Genomic DNA, 16,891 nt, shown 5'->3' on the forward strand with positions numbered 1-16,891 from the left:
CCTCCTCACCTCCTTTCTAAAAGAGGTATGACCTCTGGTCCTAGACTTTCTCAACAGTGGAGACATCACCTTGCACAATACATTATTTCCTTATCATGTATCTATACATTGTAATCATAGATATATATATATGCATAGATCTATATATTGTAATCATATATTGCTTTTCTGTTGACTGGTTAGCACGCAACAAAACACTATGTGGCAATAAACTAAACTGAAACTGATCCTTTCCACATCAACTATGCCTTTCATTATTCTGTACGTTATTCTACCTTGACTAGCAATTGTTGGGATTGTGGAGGTTCATTGCTTGCCTCTGTCATGTTCATCCAAACTGCCCACACCATTCCTATCATCGGTGCCCATCAATATTTGCCTGGTAGTGTTGCTGCCTCGCATCGCCACAGACCTGGATTCCGTCTGTGTGCAGTGTGCACATTCTCATTGTGACCGCGTGGGTTTCCTCCCACATCCCAAAGACATGCAGACATGTAGGTTAATTGGTCTCTGTAAAAATTGACACTAATATATAGGGAGTGGATGAGAAAAAGGGATAACATAGAACTAGTGTGAACAGGTGATCGATGGTCGGTGGTAAACTCGGTGACCGATGGGCCTGGTTCCATGTTGTACCTATAACTTAATCCTTACATTTCTGACCCCAGATCTGCACCTATAATTGAAATTAGAAAATGTGGCAACCCTTCCAGTTACTGATACAATCTCCACCCTGCTTCTCCTTCGACCAGCTGACAGAGAATCACGTATCACTGAAAATCTCTGCCCTGGAAGATGGTGGAAGCTGGGTCATTAATGGGCCTGTCCCATTTGGCGATTTTTTTAGGCAACTGCTAGCAACTGTCATAGTCGTAGCCGGTCGACTAAAAAACCGGCAACAACCTACGTCATCCTGGCGCCAACCTACGACAGCACCTACATCAGGAAAAGTCAAGCGACGCTCATTGCAGTCAAACCTACTGTCGCCAAAAAATGTTCAATGTGTTGAAAATTTAGTGCCGACCAGAAAGACGCCACAACATTTTGCGTGACTGAGGGAGACTACTCCCGGGGATCACCGACGAACATGTGGCAACAAACTAGTCGCCTGTAGTTGCCTAAAAAAATCGCCTAAGTGGGACAGGCCCATAAAAGTACTTATATTTGAGGTGAATAAATATATGAAAGATGAAGCAATGGAGAGATATGGAGAAATGGCACAGGAGAGGAGTTGAAGCCATCTTAGACTGGCTATGATTAAATTAAATGGTAGGGCAGGTTTGATTCCCTATTCCTACTTTTTTCTTGACTTCTTTAAATGCCTGGAACTTTAAAGTCTATGCCAGGGGTGATTCCAGTCTGAAAGTCTCTTGCAGCTTTTATTCTGGCAGATTGGAAGATAAATCCTCTGAAAATATAATGGGAGACCTCAGGACCATATGTTATTGATATAATCTTGCTACTTATGTTTGGCATGAAAATAATGTTATTAATTGAATATCAAATATTGTAGTCCAGATCAGAGCCCATCATTTAGCTCAGACTTAAGCACAAAGCACAAATGCGAGTGGCCTAAACTGCACTGACAAGCAGATTTCGCCTAACATGTCGACTAGACTAAATATAGATACACACAAAATGCTGGAGTAACTCAGCGGGTCAGGCAGCATCTTTGGAGAGAATGAATGGGTGACATTTCGTGTCGAGACCCTTCTTCAGGGGAGTGCGCAGGACAGAGATAAAATGTAGTCGGAGACAGTAAAACGGGTGGGAGAACTGGGAAGGGGAGGGATGGAGAGAGGGGAAGCAACAGCGATTTGAAGTAGGAGAAATCAATGTTCATACCACTGGGGTGTAAGCTACCTAAGCGAAATATGAGGTGCTGTTCCTACAATTTATATTATATATATATATATACTAAACTAGACCAAGTGCAGACCCTTGGGTCTACTGACCCCAACGTGCGGTGTGGGGGGGGGGGGGGGGGGGGAAAAAGGGAGGTGGCAGAGAGGATCACACACACTAACTATCCTCCCTCCCCCCCGCCCGAACTCGCGCTAATTACCCTCCCTTGAGATTATATTAATATTATTAATTTGCTCCTTTTACCCCATAAGAGGGGGGGGGAGAGGAGAGGGGGGGGAGGAGAGGGGGGAGGGGAGGAGAGGGGGGGGAGAGAGGGGGGAGGGGGGGGAGAGGAGAGGGGAGGAGAGGAGAGGGAGGAGAGGGGGGGGAAGAGGAGAGGGGGAGAGGAAGAGGAGAGGGGGAGAGAGGGAGAGGGGGAAGAGGAGAAGGGGGAGGGGGAGGGAAGAGGAGAGGGGGGGAAGAGGAGAGGGGGGGGAAGAGGAGAGGGGGGGAAGAGGAGAGGGGGGGGGGGAAGAGGAGAGGGGGGGGAAGAGGAGAGGGGGGAAAGAGGAGAGGGGGGAAAGAGAGAGGAGGGGGGAAAGAGGAGAGGGGGGAAAAGAGGAGAGGGGGAAAGAGGAGAGGGGGAAGAGGAGGGGGGGGAAGAGAGGAGGGGGGGAAGAGAGAGAGGGGGGGGAAGGAGAGGGGGAAGGAGGAGAGGGGGGAAGGGAAGAGGGGGGAAGAGGAGAGGGGGAAGAGAGGGGGGAAGAGGAGAGGGGGGAAGAGGAGAGGGGGGGAAGAGGAGAGGGGGGAGGGAGGAGAGGGGGGGGGAAGGGAGAGGGGGAAGGGAGAGGGGGGAAGGGAGAGGGGAGGAGGAGAGGGGGGAAGGGAGAGGGGGGGAGAAGAGAGGGGGGAGAGGAGAAGAGATGGGGAGAGAGAGGAGAGGGTAGGAGAAGAAGAGAGGGGGGGGAGGAGAGAGGAGAGGGGGGGGGGGGGGGGGAGAGAGAGAGAAACCCAAACCCCCAAACAACCATTTGCAGGAAGTGCTTTTTTCCTTATTTTCATTTTCATTTTCAAACCAAATTAAGGGTACTTACTCACAGCTGTGTAGACATTTGTTCAGTCATTCAGAGCTCAGACCTCCATCTTGTAGAGACTGATTGGGGCACACCACTTCCTGGTTTTATAGTCCCTCCCCCATCCCACCAGCAGGAGCAGCAGAGAGAATGGGAAATTTTGTAAAAACATTAGTTTCTCTGTCATATTTCATCAACGGGAAAAATCCTCAGCACACATGCGGCGGAGGGGGGCTCTGAGCGAGGTGGCCAAAAATGACGGCCGTAGGTGGCGGCGTTCTCTCGGAAATCGCAGCACAGATCGCCAAAAGCGGTCAAGAACAGAGTTTTAGTAATATAGATGTAGAAATGTGTTAAAGAGTCACAGATTTGCACAGCACAGAAACAGGCTTGTTTTGCCCATCACGTCAATGTCGACCATTTGGCCCATCTAGACCAATCTCATTATATTGAATTAGGTCTCAATTCTCCTTTCCCGAGTTCATCCAGGTGCCCGTCTAGCATAGTGATTCTATCTGGCTTGACCACATCCTGTTAGCATATCCCATATATCAATCACGCTCATAGATTCATTGAGTGATTCAGTGTGAAAACATATCTTTCAGCCCAACTCGCCCAACAATGTCCCAGCTATACTAGTCCCACTTGCCTGCGCTTGGTCCATATCCCTCTAAACCTGTGCTATCCATGTACCTATCTAGTTGTTTCTTAAACGATGGGATAATCCCAGCCTCAACAACCTCCTCTGGCAGCTTGTTCCATACACCCCCGCCCTTTGTGTGAAAAAATGACCCCTCGGATTCCTATTAATTCTTTTCCCCTTCACCTTGAACCCATGTTCTCTGGTCCTCGATTTCCTCTACTCTGGGCAAAAGACTCTGTGCATCGACCTGATCTATTCCTCTCATGATTTTATATACCTCTATAAGATCTCCCCTCATCCTCCTCCACTCCATGGAATCGAGACGCAGCCTACTCAACCTCTCCCTATAGCTCACACCCTCTAGTCCTGGCAACATCCTCGTAAATGTTTTCTGAACCCTTTCAAGCTTGACAATATCTTCCCTATCACATGGTGCCCAGAACTGAACACAATATTCTAAATGCGGTCTCACCAACGTCTTATACAACTGCAACATGACCTCCCAACTTCTATACTCAATACTCTGACCAATGAAGGCCAAAGTGCCAAAAGCCTTTTTGACCACTACTGTACAGAAAAAAACTGCCCATACATGTCCCCTTTCATACCATGCTCTCACCTTAAACTTTTGCTTTTTTTGATACCCCTACCATAATACAAGATTCTAATGCCTCCCATACATTTTGTTTAGCTCAGCGATACAGCGTGGACACAGACCCATCAGCCCACACCAACCAACCTTACTTTCTACATTTGAGGGACAATTTACAGATGTCAATTAATCTGTACATCTGTAATGTGGGTGGAAACCAGAGCACCCAGAGAAAACCCACCAGTCACAAAAAAAGCACAAACTATAAAGATAGCACCCTTAGTCAGGATTGACCCCGGGACCTTGGTGCTGTGAGGTAGCAGCTCTACCGCTGTGTCACCCTCAGCCTCTGCTCCAGGGAAATCAAGGCCATCCTATCCAATGTCTCCTTAGAACTAAATTTCCTCCAATCTATAGAACACTGTAGCACAGGATCAGGCCCCTCGGCCCACAATGTCCATATCAAACATGATGCCAAGTCATACCAATCTCCTCTGCCTGAACAAGATCAGTATCCCTCCATATCCATCTGCTTACCTAAAAGCTACTTAAATGCCACTACCATGTCTGCCTTCACCACCACCACACCTGGCAGCAAACTCCGGGCACCCGCCAAACCTGCCCCGCACACCTCCTTTAAACTTTGGTCCTTACTTAAAGCTCTTCAATCCAGTCTTTAACATTTCCACCGTGGGTAACATTACATTCTGTACATTGATCAATGAAAGCATGCATGCACCACCCTGTTTACCTGTGCTGCATTTGCAGGGAACTGTGGACTGGAACGCCATAGTCCCCCTGATCATCAACATTCCTTGGAACCCACATCAAAAGGGTCTTGACCCAAAACGTCACCCATTCCTTCTCTCCGGAGATGCTGCCGGTCCTGCTGAGTTACTCCAGCTACCTCTTCCCTAGAGCCCTCTCTTTTTTTTTTAATATCATTTTATTTATTAGAAGTACAATACAGTGGTACCTTTTTACAGGTTCCCAAAATTATGTTAACATAATACATTCCCTGTACAACTTCCTTTTTAAAAAAAAAAAGAGAAAAGTAGGAAGAGCAAAAGGAAAAAGAGGTAGTAAAGAGTGATGGATAGGTTAGTGTGCGTGAGTAAAAGGCAGAAAAAGAAAATAGTGAAGAAAAGGAATGTGAGGAGGGAAAGCAGGAGGGAGTTTATTCAATCGCCACAAGATGATTTTTTATGTTCTAGTTCGTCTTTCACCCATACCTGAAACTTTTAATTTTCACGATACTGTAGCACCACATGACTCCAAGAAATCAATAAATGGGGACCAACTCATTAAGAATTGGTCTTGTTTGTCTATTAGGAGGAGTCTCATTTCTTCCAAATGTGCTGTGTCCAGCATATTACTGATCCACATTTTAAATGTTGGTATATTAGCATTTTTTGTAAAATTTAAGTATGAGTTTTTTTGCTATTATTAACCCATAATTAAAGAATGAGTTTTGGTGTTTATTTAATTTGTTCCCGTCTCCTCTTACTCCAAATATAATCTTTTCAGTATTAGGTTCCATTTTTATCTTAAATAGCTTTGTGAATGTATCAAATATGTCACACCAATATTTGTGAAGTTTTGTACAAATGAGTGTGTAACATTGGGCCGTCTCTTTTACAGTCGATACCGTACTCCCATAGCACTTCCCTAAACACATCACTTTACATTTGTTAGGAGTACGTTCTATTTGCCGTAGCTCTGCCCAACTTTCAATCTGACCTCTGTTGTGCTGTAGTCTTCGATAATCTTCCTCACTCTTCACAGCACAATTTTTGTGCATTCTGTATATTTACATATAAAAAATCATACCTCCCACATTCAGAAAATCTGCTTGTATTCTACTTACATTAACAAGAGATAGTATCCCATACACCTCCCGAACCACCTGCTGTAGCCTGTGACAATCTTCCTATTAATCACATAAGGGCTAACTTCAGGTATATTTAAGATCTATAACATTGTTCAATGTTGGGCGAGTCTAGAACCAGGGGCCACAGTCTTAGAATAAATGGGAGGCCATTTAAACTGAAGTGAGAAAAAACTTTTTCACCTTTGAGGAATTTGAGGAATTCCCTGCCACATGGGGCAGTGGAGGCCAAATCACTGGATGGATTTGAGAGTTAGATAGAGCTCTAGGGGCTAGTGGAATCAAGTAATATGGGGAGAAGGCAGGCATGGGTTATTGTTTGGGGCCGATCAGACATGATCACCAGGAATGGCGATGCTGGCTCGAAGGGCCGAATGGCCTCCTCCTTCACCTATTTTCTATGTTTCTCTGTTTCCAAATCTGGACTATTTTTTAATGATATATCTACTAATGTACTGAATGGGAAATGAATTGCACAAGTTTCATAGCTGAATGATTATATTTTATTCAATCTACAGATCTAAAAAAATCTACATAGTTCCTTTATTTCAATCTACACTCAATTGTTTTTATTTTTGACATCTGACCATCTACCTATTTTAAATACCTGGGAGTCCACATCACTGAGGATATGACATGAACATCACACGCTGCAACACTCGTGAGTAAGGCAAGGCAGCGCCCCTACCACCTCAGGCCATTGAGGAAATTCAGAGTGTCTCTGAGGATCCTCCAGTGCTTCTACTCAGCGGCTGTGGAAAGCATCTTTTCCGGAAATATCACAATTTGGTTTGGGAATTGCTCTGCCCAGGACAAGAAGGCTCTGCAGAGAACAGTGCATTCGGCCGAACGCACTATGGGAACTACACTCGCCCCCCCTGCAGGAACTATACATTAGAAGGTGCAACTCCAGAGCCAACAAGATCATGGGAGACCCCTTCCACCACAGCAATGGACTGTTCCAGCTGCTACGGTCAGGCAAACGCCCCTGTTGTGCCATGCTGTGAGAACACAGAGGAGAAGGAGTTTCTTCTCAGAGGCCATTAGGACTGTAAACTCCTATCTCTCCAGGGACTAACTTTACTGTACCATTACACTGTTGTGTGGTGTCTTTTTAAAATAGCTGTTTTTTTTATTTTCTTCCTCCCACAAATATGTAATATGTGAATATGTGATTCTGTTCATTCTGTTTGTAGTTTGTTTTTTTTTTGCACAATTCGCGAGCATTGCCACTTTTCATTTCACTGCATATCTCGTATGTGTATGTGACGAATAAACTTGACTTGACCATATCTCTGGACAAATGTATCCAATTATTTATTGCCCTGATACGGTTAACCATGCACAGTGTGCATTTGTAAAAGATCACGTCGGAATAAAGAACATTTGATGAGTTTGAGCCATCCAAATTAATCAATTTTCTGATGTTGGGCATCAAGATAAAGTAAGTTGTGCAAGTTTAAAATAATTCAGAGTAATTTTCTTGATAGATTTCAACTTTTTTTTTTAAAAGCCTCAATTCACAAAGGCTTTTACAGTCCAATAAGTGACAGATCATGGAGCTCAAATTTTTGTTTCAAATGATTAGCTAAATTTAATGGGCCAGAAAATATATTTTAGAGCAGAAATTCTATCTAACTCCTTAAAATGGAAGTAACTTCATGTAAGTCTCAAATGTACGTCCCGCAAATTCTAACGAATCACTCTCCTTTGATTAACTATTTCCTCAACAAAATTGTTAGGCTTGTGTCATTGTCACGCATTTTCACAATTTATTGTAGAAATGTAATGTAAAACCAGATAAACTACATCAGTTGGGAACAAAAAAGCAAGAATTAAAAAAAACTTTAAGAAACCACATTAATATTGTACCACAAATTGTCAGGATGTTATCTTATGACAGTGCCATGCAGGAAAATTGCAAAATAGAAATTAAAAAAACCGAATTTAGCCATTGGACTGGCAACAAATTGCGAAGTGACACTGCTGGTGTAAGAGAAATGTGGCCTTCTTAGCTCTAGGGAGGGGTGAGGGAGGATGGGGAGGTACAGCAGATAACTGGTAAAAAATATACGTATTAAAATACAGCATTCTGGCAGTTACGAATTGCAAGTGAAAGTCACTTAGAATCTTTTCCTTTTGATGATCTCTGGTTTCCAGTTGACAGGATGAGTTTCTTCAGTCTAGGATTAAAAAAAAAGAAAACATTACTCTGCGGGAAATTTCCTCCAGTTACAAGTATGCTGAATTTGAGGTTTTAATGTTTTCCTCCTAAAATAGAGCATGCAAGCGGAATATTACCCATTACAATGGTTTGCTCAAAACAACAATGTTAGATAGAAAAAAATAAGATAGGTTTGTGTCACACCAAACACAATAAAAGTGCAGCACAGGAACAGGCCCTTCAGCCAACACAATGTCTGTGTCAAACATGATACCAAGATGATCTCTTATCTGCCTGAACATAATCCATATCACTCCATTCCCTGCATATCCATGTGTCTGTTCAGAAGTATCTTAAATGCCACAATCTATCTGCCTCCACGATCACCTCCGGCAGCACATTCTACCACCATCTGTGGACAAAACCTACCCTTCACATCTCTTTTAAACTTTGTTCCTATCACCTTAAAGATATGCCCTCCAGTATTTGATATTTCCATTCAGGGGGGAAATGTTCTGATTGCATAACCTACTTATGCTTCTCATAATTTTGTATCTTTCTCTCAGGTCTCCCATCAACCTCTGGTGTTCCAGAGATAACAATCAACGTCTACCCAATCTCTTGTTTTAGCATCTCTTCCAACCTCATCTATTGCGTCCGCTGCTCTAGATGCCAGCAGATCTATATCGGTGAGACCAAGCGGAGGTTGGGCGATCGTTTCGCCGAACACCTCCGCTCGGTCCGCAATAACCAAGCTGACCTCCCGGTGGCTCAGCACTTCAACTCCCCCTCCCACTCCACCTCCGACCTCTCTGTCCTGGGTCTCCTCCATGGCCACAGCGAGCAGCACCGGAAATTGGAGGAACAGCACCTCATATTCCGTTTGGGGAGTCTACACCCCCGGGGCATGAACATCGAATTCTCCCAATTCTGTTAGTCCTTGCTGTCTCCTCCCCTTCCTCAGCTCCCCTACGGTCTCCTCCCACCCTCCAGCCTTCTGGCTACTCCTCCTTTTACCTTTCTTGTCCCCGCCCACCGCCGCCCCCGATCAGTCTGAAGAAGGGTTTCGGCCCGAAACGTTGCCTATTTCCTTCGCTCCATAGATGCTGCTGCACCCGCTGAGTTTCTCCAGCTTTTCTGTGTAATCTTGTTTTAGCTAACAGTGTCCAATCCAGGAATCATTCTGGTAAACCTCCACACCGTTTCTGCATTGGGGCAACCAGAAGTGCATGCAAACATCCAAATGTGGCCAAACCAAAGACCTACAAAGCTGCATCGTGACTTCCTGACTCTTATACTCATTGCCTCTACTAATGAAGACAGGCATGTTCTATGCCTTCTTTATCACACTATCTTACTTGTGTTGCCACTTTCAGCGAGTTATGGACTTGGACCAAGTTCCCTCTGTATATCAATGCCATTAGGGGGTCTTGCCATTAATTGTATTTTTTCCTCTTGCATTCGACCTCGCAAAGTGCAACACCTCACACTTGCATGTAATTTAGATAATTGTTATGCCAAAATGTGCTAATTTTTGTTTCAGTGTATCTTTAAATGTAATTTTCCTCTGATTCAGTAATGAGTAATTTGTCTCTCCACATTTACATTCTGAAGACACTGCCAGAGATTGCCCTGTAATTACTTTTATTCTCATTCTATTACCTCTGCATTCGTCCCAAGGGTCCATATCTCACCCGCCTCATTTCCAATCATTATTCATACACACATCAGAATCCATAGGCCCTCTGGACAACATCTACCACATCTCATCATCTCTTTCTATCAGTGCCTAACTGGTCATTATCGTTTGATATCTGATATTAGATATATTATCGTTTCCCACATTAACCATATAACAATTACAGCACGGAAACAGGCCATCTCGGCCCTACAAGTCCGTGCCGAACAACTTTTTTTCCCCTTAGTCCCACCTGCCTGCACTGATACCATAACCCTCCATTCCCTTCTCATCCATATGCCTATCCAATTTATTTTTAAATGATACCAACGAACCTGCCTCCACCACTTCCACTGGAAGCTCATTCCACACCGCTACCACTCTGAGTAAAGAAATTCCCCCTCATGTTACCCCTAAACTTCTGTCCCTTAATTCTGAAGTCATGTCCTCTTGTTTGAATCTTCCCTATTCTCAAAGGGAAAAGCTTGTCCACATCAACTCTGTCTATCCCTCTCATCATTTTAAAGACCTCTATCAAGTCCCGCCTTAACCTTCTGCGTTCCAGAGAATAAAGACCTAACTTATTCAACCTATCTCTGTAACTTAGTTGTTGAAACCCAGGCAACATTCTAGTAAATCTCCTCTGTACTCTCTCTATTTTGTTGACATCCTTCCTATAATTGGCTGACCAAAATTGTACACCATACTCCAGATTTGGTCTCACCAATGCCTTGTACAATTTTAACATTACATCCCAGCTTCTATACTCAATGCTCTGATTTATAAAGACTAGCATACCAAAAGCTTTCTTTACCACCCTATCTATATGAGATTCCACCTTCAAGGAACTATGCAGTTATTCCCAGATCCCTCTGTTCAACTGTATTCTTCAATTCCCTACCATTTACGTCCTACTTTGATTTGTCCTGCCAAGGTGTAGCACCTCACATTTATCAGCATTAAACTCCATCTGCCATCTTTCAGCCCATTTTTCCAAATGGCCTAAATCACTCTGTAGACTTTGGAAATCCTCTTCATTATCCTACCTTGGTATCATATGCATACTTACTGATCCAATTTACCACACCTTCATCAAGATCATTGATGTACATGAAAAACAACAAAGGACCCAACACAGATGCCTAAGGCACCCCACTAGTCAGGTGCCTCCAACCCGATAAACAGCCACCCACACCATTACCCTCTGGCTTCTCCCATTCAGCCACTGTTGAATCCATCTTGCTATTCCTGCATTTATACCCAACAGTTGAACCTTCTTAACCAACCTTCCATGAGGAACCTTGTCAAAGGCCTTACTAAAGTCCATATAGACAACATCCACTGCTTTACCCTCATCAATTTCCCTAGTAACCTCTTCAAAAAATTCAAGAAGATTAGTCAAACATGACCTTCCAGGCACAAATCCATGTTGACTGTTCCTAATCAGACCCTGTTTATCCAGATGCTTATATATATTATCTCTAAGTATCTTTTCCATTAATTTGCCCACCACTGAAGTCAAACTACCAGGTCTATAATTGCTAGGTTTACTCTTAGAACCCTTTTTAAACAATGGAACAACATGCGCAGTACGCCAATCCTCCGGGACTATTCCCGTTTCTAATGACATTTGAAATATTTCTGTCATAGCCCCGGCTATTTCTACACTAACTTCCCTCAATGTCCTAGGGAATATCCTGAATACTGAGAAGAACAAATACAAGTATTAAATACTGAGAAGAACAAATACAATGTTTTTCTCACTTCCCTTCTACAAGATCAACTACTTCATAACCAAATCCTGCAAGTTGACATCTTAGGCTTCATCATATGATGTAGCTATCCAATCTAACCTGAAGTTAAGGTTAAAGGTTCAAGATTCATACTTCCAATGCAGCCACTATCCTTCTGGTCGACATCCCAACATCCAACATTTGATAAACCCTAGTCCATTAAATTTCAGTTCATGAAATAGTAACCCTCCCTTATCTTGCATAAGTAATACTGTCGGCTCCTGAGTTGACCGTGGACTGCAGTTACTGGAATCTGGATCCAAGGAGAGATAGCTGAATGGATAAAGAATTGGCTTCTTGGAAGGAAGCGGAGGGTGACTGTGGAAGGTTGCTTCAACTGGAGGCCTGTGACTAGTGGTGTGCCTCAGAGTTTGGTGCTGGGCCTATTACCATTTGTCATCTATATCAATGATTTGGATGAGAATATACAGGACAAGATTAGCATGTTTGCAGACGATACAAAAGTGGGTGGTATTGCAGATAGTGAAGATGGTTGTCACAAATTGCAGCAGCAGCTGGATCAGTTGGCCAGGTGGGCTGAGGAATGGTTGATAGGATTTAATACAGAGAAATGTGAGGTGTTGCATTTTGGGAAGACTAACATGCGCAGGACCTACACAGTGAATGGTAGGGCTGTGGGAGGTGTTGTAGAGCTAATGGATCTAGGAGTGCTAGCACATAGTACTTTGAAGATGGCGTCACAGGTAGATAGGGTGGTCAAAAAGCCTTTGGCACGTTGGCCTTCATCAGTCATAGAAACATAGAAAATAGGTGCAGGAGGAGGCCATTCGGCCCTTCGAGCCAGTACCGTCATTCATTGTGATCATGACTGATCGTTCCCTATCAATATCCCATGCTTGCCTTCTCCTCATATCCCTTGACTCCACTGGCCCCTAGAGCTCTATCTAACTCTCTCTTAAATCCATCCATTGGCCTCCACTGCCCTCTGTGGCAGGGAATTCCATAAATTCACAATTTTCTGGGTGAAAAAGTTTTTTCTCACCTCAGTCTTAAATGACCTCCCCTTTATTCTAAGACGGTGGCCCCTGGTTCTGGACTCGCCCAACAATGGGACCATTTTTCCTGCATCTAGCTTGTCCAGTCCTTTTATAATTTTATATGTTTCTATAAGATCCCCTTCATCCTTCTAAACTCCAGTGAATACAAGCCTAGTCTTTTCAAGGAGTATTGAGCATAGTATTTGAGAGGTCATGTTTGCAGTTACATAGGACTTTGTTAGACGGTTTTTGGAGTATTGTGCTCAGTTCTGGGCACCATTCTACAGGAAAGATGTTGAGTGGAAAGGGTGCAGAGAAGATTTTGAAGGATGTTGCCAGAACTTGAGGGGCTAAGATATAGGGAGAGGTTGAGCAGGCTGGGATTCTATTCCATGGAGCGCAGGAGGATAAGCAGTAATATAACAGAGGTGAATAAAATCATGAGGAATAGATCGGGTAGATGCACAGCCTCTTGCCCAGAGTGGGTAAAACGAGAACTAGAGGGCATAGGCTGAAGGTGAAGAGGGAAAGATTTTATAGGAATGGGTAACTTTATAAGAGGGGTGACTTTTCCCCACACAAAGTGTGGTGGGTGCATGGAACGAGACTGCTGCCGAAAGAGGCGGTTGAGGCAGGGACTATCGCAACATTTAAGAAATAGATAGATACATGGATAGGACAGGTTTAGAGGGATTTGGGTCAAACGCAGGCAGGTGCGACTAGTGTAGACGGGGCACATTGGTCGGTATGGGCAAGTTGGGCTGAAGTGCCCGTTTCCACACGGTATGACTCTATGGAGCCACAAAAAATCTGTTATGATTTGCTGACATCTACTTCTCCATTTCCAATTGATTGTTGGGAGGTCTACAGTATATCCCCAGCAAATGCCATCTATAAGATCCCAAATTATATCCACTGGCCTCATTTGAAGAACCTCACTTATTACTGCAGTAATGGTGACAACCTGCAATTTTATCCTTTACCGAACACAAATAGGGTCAAAATTCTAGCAAATTTTTAGTTTGTAGATAAAGCAGTTACTACTCCAGTAGTTTGGCTTTAATTTGGACAAAGACGACAAGCTACACAGCAGAAAAACCTATTCATAAAACCAGAACATAAATCCAGTCACAAAAACCTGGCACTACGAGGCCTTACTGCAGGGGTCGGCAACCTTGTTCTGCATAGGGGCCGGGACGCATGTCTGTGAGCGGATGGCGGGCCACATCTATCACGTGTACACATGGATCCCGCCCCCATCCCACCCCGGACAGCAGGCATCAAATCACGTGTTCACAGAAGGTAGACAAAAATGCTGAGGAAACTCAGCGGGTGAGGCAGCCTCATGCAATCCTTACATGTCTCACCCGCTGAGTTTCTCCGGCATTTTTGGCTGCCTTCAATTTTTCCAGCATCTGCAGTTCTTTCTTAAACGTGTTCACAGAAGGTGCGCAGGATGCAGTACAGCTAGAGCTCGGCCCCGCGTTCTGGGCGGGCGCTCGGCGGGCAAGATGATTAGGGGAAATAAAATCCACTTGCGGGCCGGATGAATCCGGATGGCATTCGGCCCGGGGCCGTAGGTTGCCGACCCCTGCCTTACGGGAACAGAACTTAAATCAATACATACAGCCATGTCATCTTCCTTGTAGACTTTGATTGTTTTGTCAGCTTCTGCTGTAAGTAATCTGCTTTCCGACTGGTCAAAGGTACATGCAAAAATCCCTGATTCACTGTCCAAGGAGCCTGGCTGCACGGCAGCATGTATTCGCTGAAAGTTGTATCCAGTTCTCCAATCCCAAAGGTGCATAGTTCCATTGTCCGCTGTTGATACAAATTTAAAGTAGCAATCACTAGGATGCAAGAATGCACAATATTTTTTGTGATCTATACTATTGTGTTCGGTGTTGCAAAATCCCAATGTGGCAATTAATAAAACTCTCAATCTTTACGTTTTTGGAAAGATAACATTCCTAATATACAGCAAATGCCAACATTTGACAATTGCTTTAAGTTGTTTGAACAGACATAACTTCAAATTAATTTACATAATCATGATCAAATTTAACCATTTCAAAATATCAGACAATGGAAGTCTGATCATGTTAATTTTAATTATAGTACAGATATTAAACAATTTCTATGTATATGCCAACCTGGGTTACAAAATGATTCCCTTCCTGAGAACTGTTTGTAAGTTGATTTATCCACAGATAAGAACAGTTCATTTTTTTATATCTAATTGCAGTACATATACTTGCTATAATTCTTTCATTTACTGAATGTCCACCCAGATACAACCCACAATGACATTAATGGAATATAGGTGATTCTGCTACAATGCAATAGTTGTGTTCTGAAGCAATTTTGCATTATAGGAAATTGCATCAAAGGGGGAAAGGGTGTTTGGAGCGAGGGAGTTTCAGACTCAAAATAACAATGTAATCTTTCCCCCTGCAGGATTTTCCACATGGTAGGCTGCTCTGGAAGGTTAGATCGCATGGGATCCAAGTAGAGATAACTGAATGGTGGAAGGTTGCTTCTCGAGCTGGAGGCCTGTAACTAGTGTGCCTCAGGGTCTGGTGTTGTGCCCGTTACTATCTGTCATCTATATCGACGTACATGGCAAGATCAGCAAGTTTGGAGATGACAGAAAAGTGGGTGATATTATAGATGGAGAAGATGATTTGTGAAAAATTGCAGCAGGGTCTAGATTGGTTGGGCAGGTAGGCTGAGGAATGGTTGATGGAGTTTAATACAGGGCAGTGTGAGGTGTTGCAATCTAGGAAGACTAACCAGGGCAGGACCTACATGGCGGATGGCAGGGTACTAGAGTGTTGTACAGCAGAGGGATCTAGGAGTGCAGGTACATAGTTACTTGAAAGTGGTGTCACAGGTAGATAGGGTAATCAAGAAGGCTTTTTGGCACATTGGCCTTCATGAGTCAGAATATTGGGTATAGAAGTTGTGAGGTTATATTACAGGTGTATAAGACATTGGTGAGGTCACATTTAGAGAGCTGTGTGCTGTTTTAGTAACCTTGTTATCGGGGGGAAAATATTGTTAAGCTGGAATGAGTGCAGACAAGATTTACGAGGATGTTGCCAGGAATCGAGGGCCCGAGCTATAGGTAGTGGTTGAGCAGGCTAGAACTTTATTCCTTGGAGTGCAAGAGATTGGGGGGTGACCTCGTTGAGGCGTTAAGTTCATGAGAGGAAATAGATAGGGTAAATGCACAGAATCTTTTACCAGAGTTAAGAACTAGAGGACATCCGTTTAAGGTGAGAGGGGAAGGATGTATTGAATACCTGTGAGGAAACTTTTTTTTACATAAAGGCTGGTAGGAACGAGTTGCCAGAAGAGGTTATTGAGGCTGATACCATCACAACGTTTAAAAAACATTTAGACTTACACGAATAGGATAGTTTTAGAGGGATATGAGCCAAACACAGGCAGGTAGTGTAGATGGGGCAATTTGGTTGGTGTGTGCAATTTGGGCCAAAGGGCCTATTTTCACATTGTATGATTATGACCCTGTGGGTTTCCTTGGGCGATACTGGGTTCTCCCCACATCCCAGATACATGCAGGTTAGTAGGTTAATTGTTTGTTACTAATTTGTCCCTTTCTGTGTAGAGGAATTGATAACAATATAGAGAATAAAAGATGGATAGGATTAATATAAATGGATAGTTAGTTTGCAGTTGGTAGGCCAAAGGGCCCAGTTTATGTGGTATCACTCTGAGTGAGCACTTAGGTCAGGATTGAAATTAGAAATAACTTATAATTGGGGGAAAAAAAGCTGCATTTGTGTTCTCCCTCTGTGGTTTACCTCCAGATACTAGTACGCCATCTGAGTTGACAGAAAGTGTGTTGATGATAGCATTGTGGCCAGGTAGGTTCTGAATAAAAACTCCATCTGGACACTTCCACTGTTTTATATTATCTGGAGAACCAGAAGCAAAGGTATACCTATATAAAAAAAATAAACAGGTTGATCATGTTAGGCACAGTAATAAACATTGTGAATAACTAAAACAAAATAAGAAATAATCTCAATTTGCAATGTGTAGGAAGAAACTGCAGATGCTGGTTTAAACCGAAGATAGACACAAAAAGCTGGAGTAACTCAGCAGGACAGGCAGAATCTCTGGAGAGAAGAAATGGGTGACGTTTTTGGGTCAAGACCCTTCTTCAGGGGAGTGCTCAGAACATAGATAGA

At 43.5% G+C, this 16,891-nt stretch overlaps 1 protein-coding gene across 1 annotated transcript in view; it reads right to left on the reverse strand.

The window, feature by feature from the left end:
- Positions 1–7,792: 7,792 nt before the first annotated feature.
- Positions 7,793–16,891, reverse strand: part of plrg1 (pleiotropic regulator 1) — a 42,277-nt gene continuing 33,178 nt past the window's right edge. Inside the window, exons 11-13 of the mRNA XM_055635302.1 lie at positions 16,502–16,641; positions 14,302–14,495; positions 7,793–8,224 (exon numbers count right to left, since the gene is read on the reverse strand). Coding sequence (XP_055491277.1) covers positions 8,165–8,224; positions 14,302–14,495; positions 16,502–16,641 — 394 coding nt within the window. The 3' untranslated portion in view covers positions 7,793–8,164. The remainder of the gene's footprint in view (positions 8,225–14,301; positions 14,496–16,501; positions 16,642–16,891) is intronic.

The sequence above is a fragment of the Leucoraja erinacea genome, chromosome 1 (genome assembly GCF_028641065.1).
Source record: "Leucoraja erinacea ecotype New England chromosome 1, Leri_hhj_1, whole genome shotgun sequence".
NCBI lineage: Eukaryota > Metazoa > Chordata > Chondrichthyes > Rajiformes > Rajidae > Leucoraja > Leucoraja erinaceus.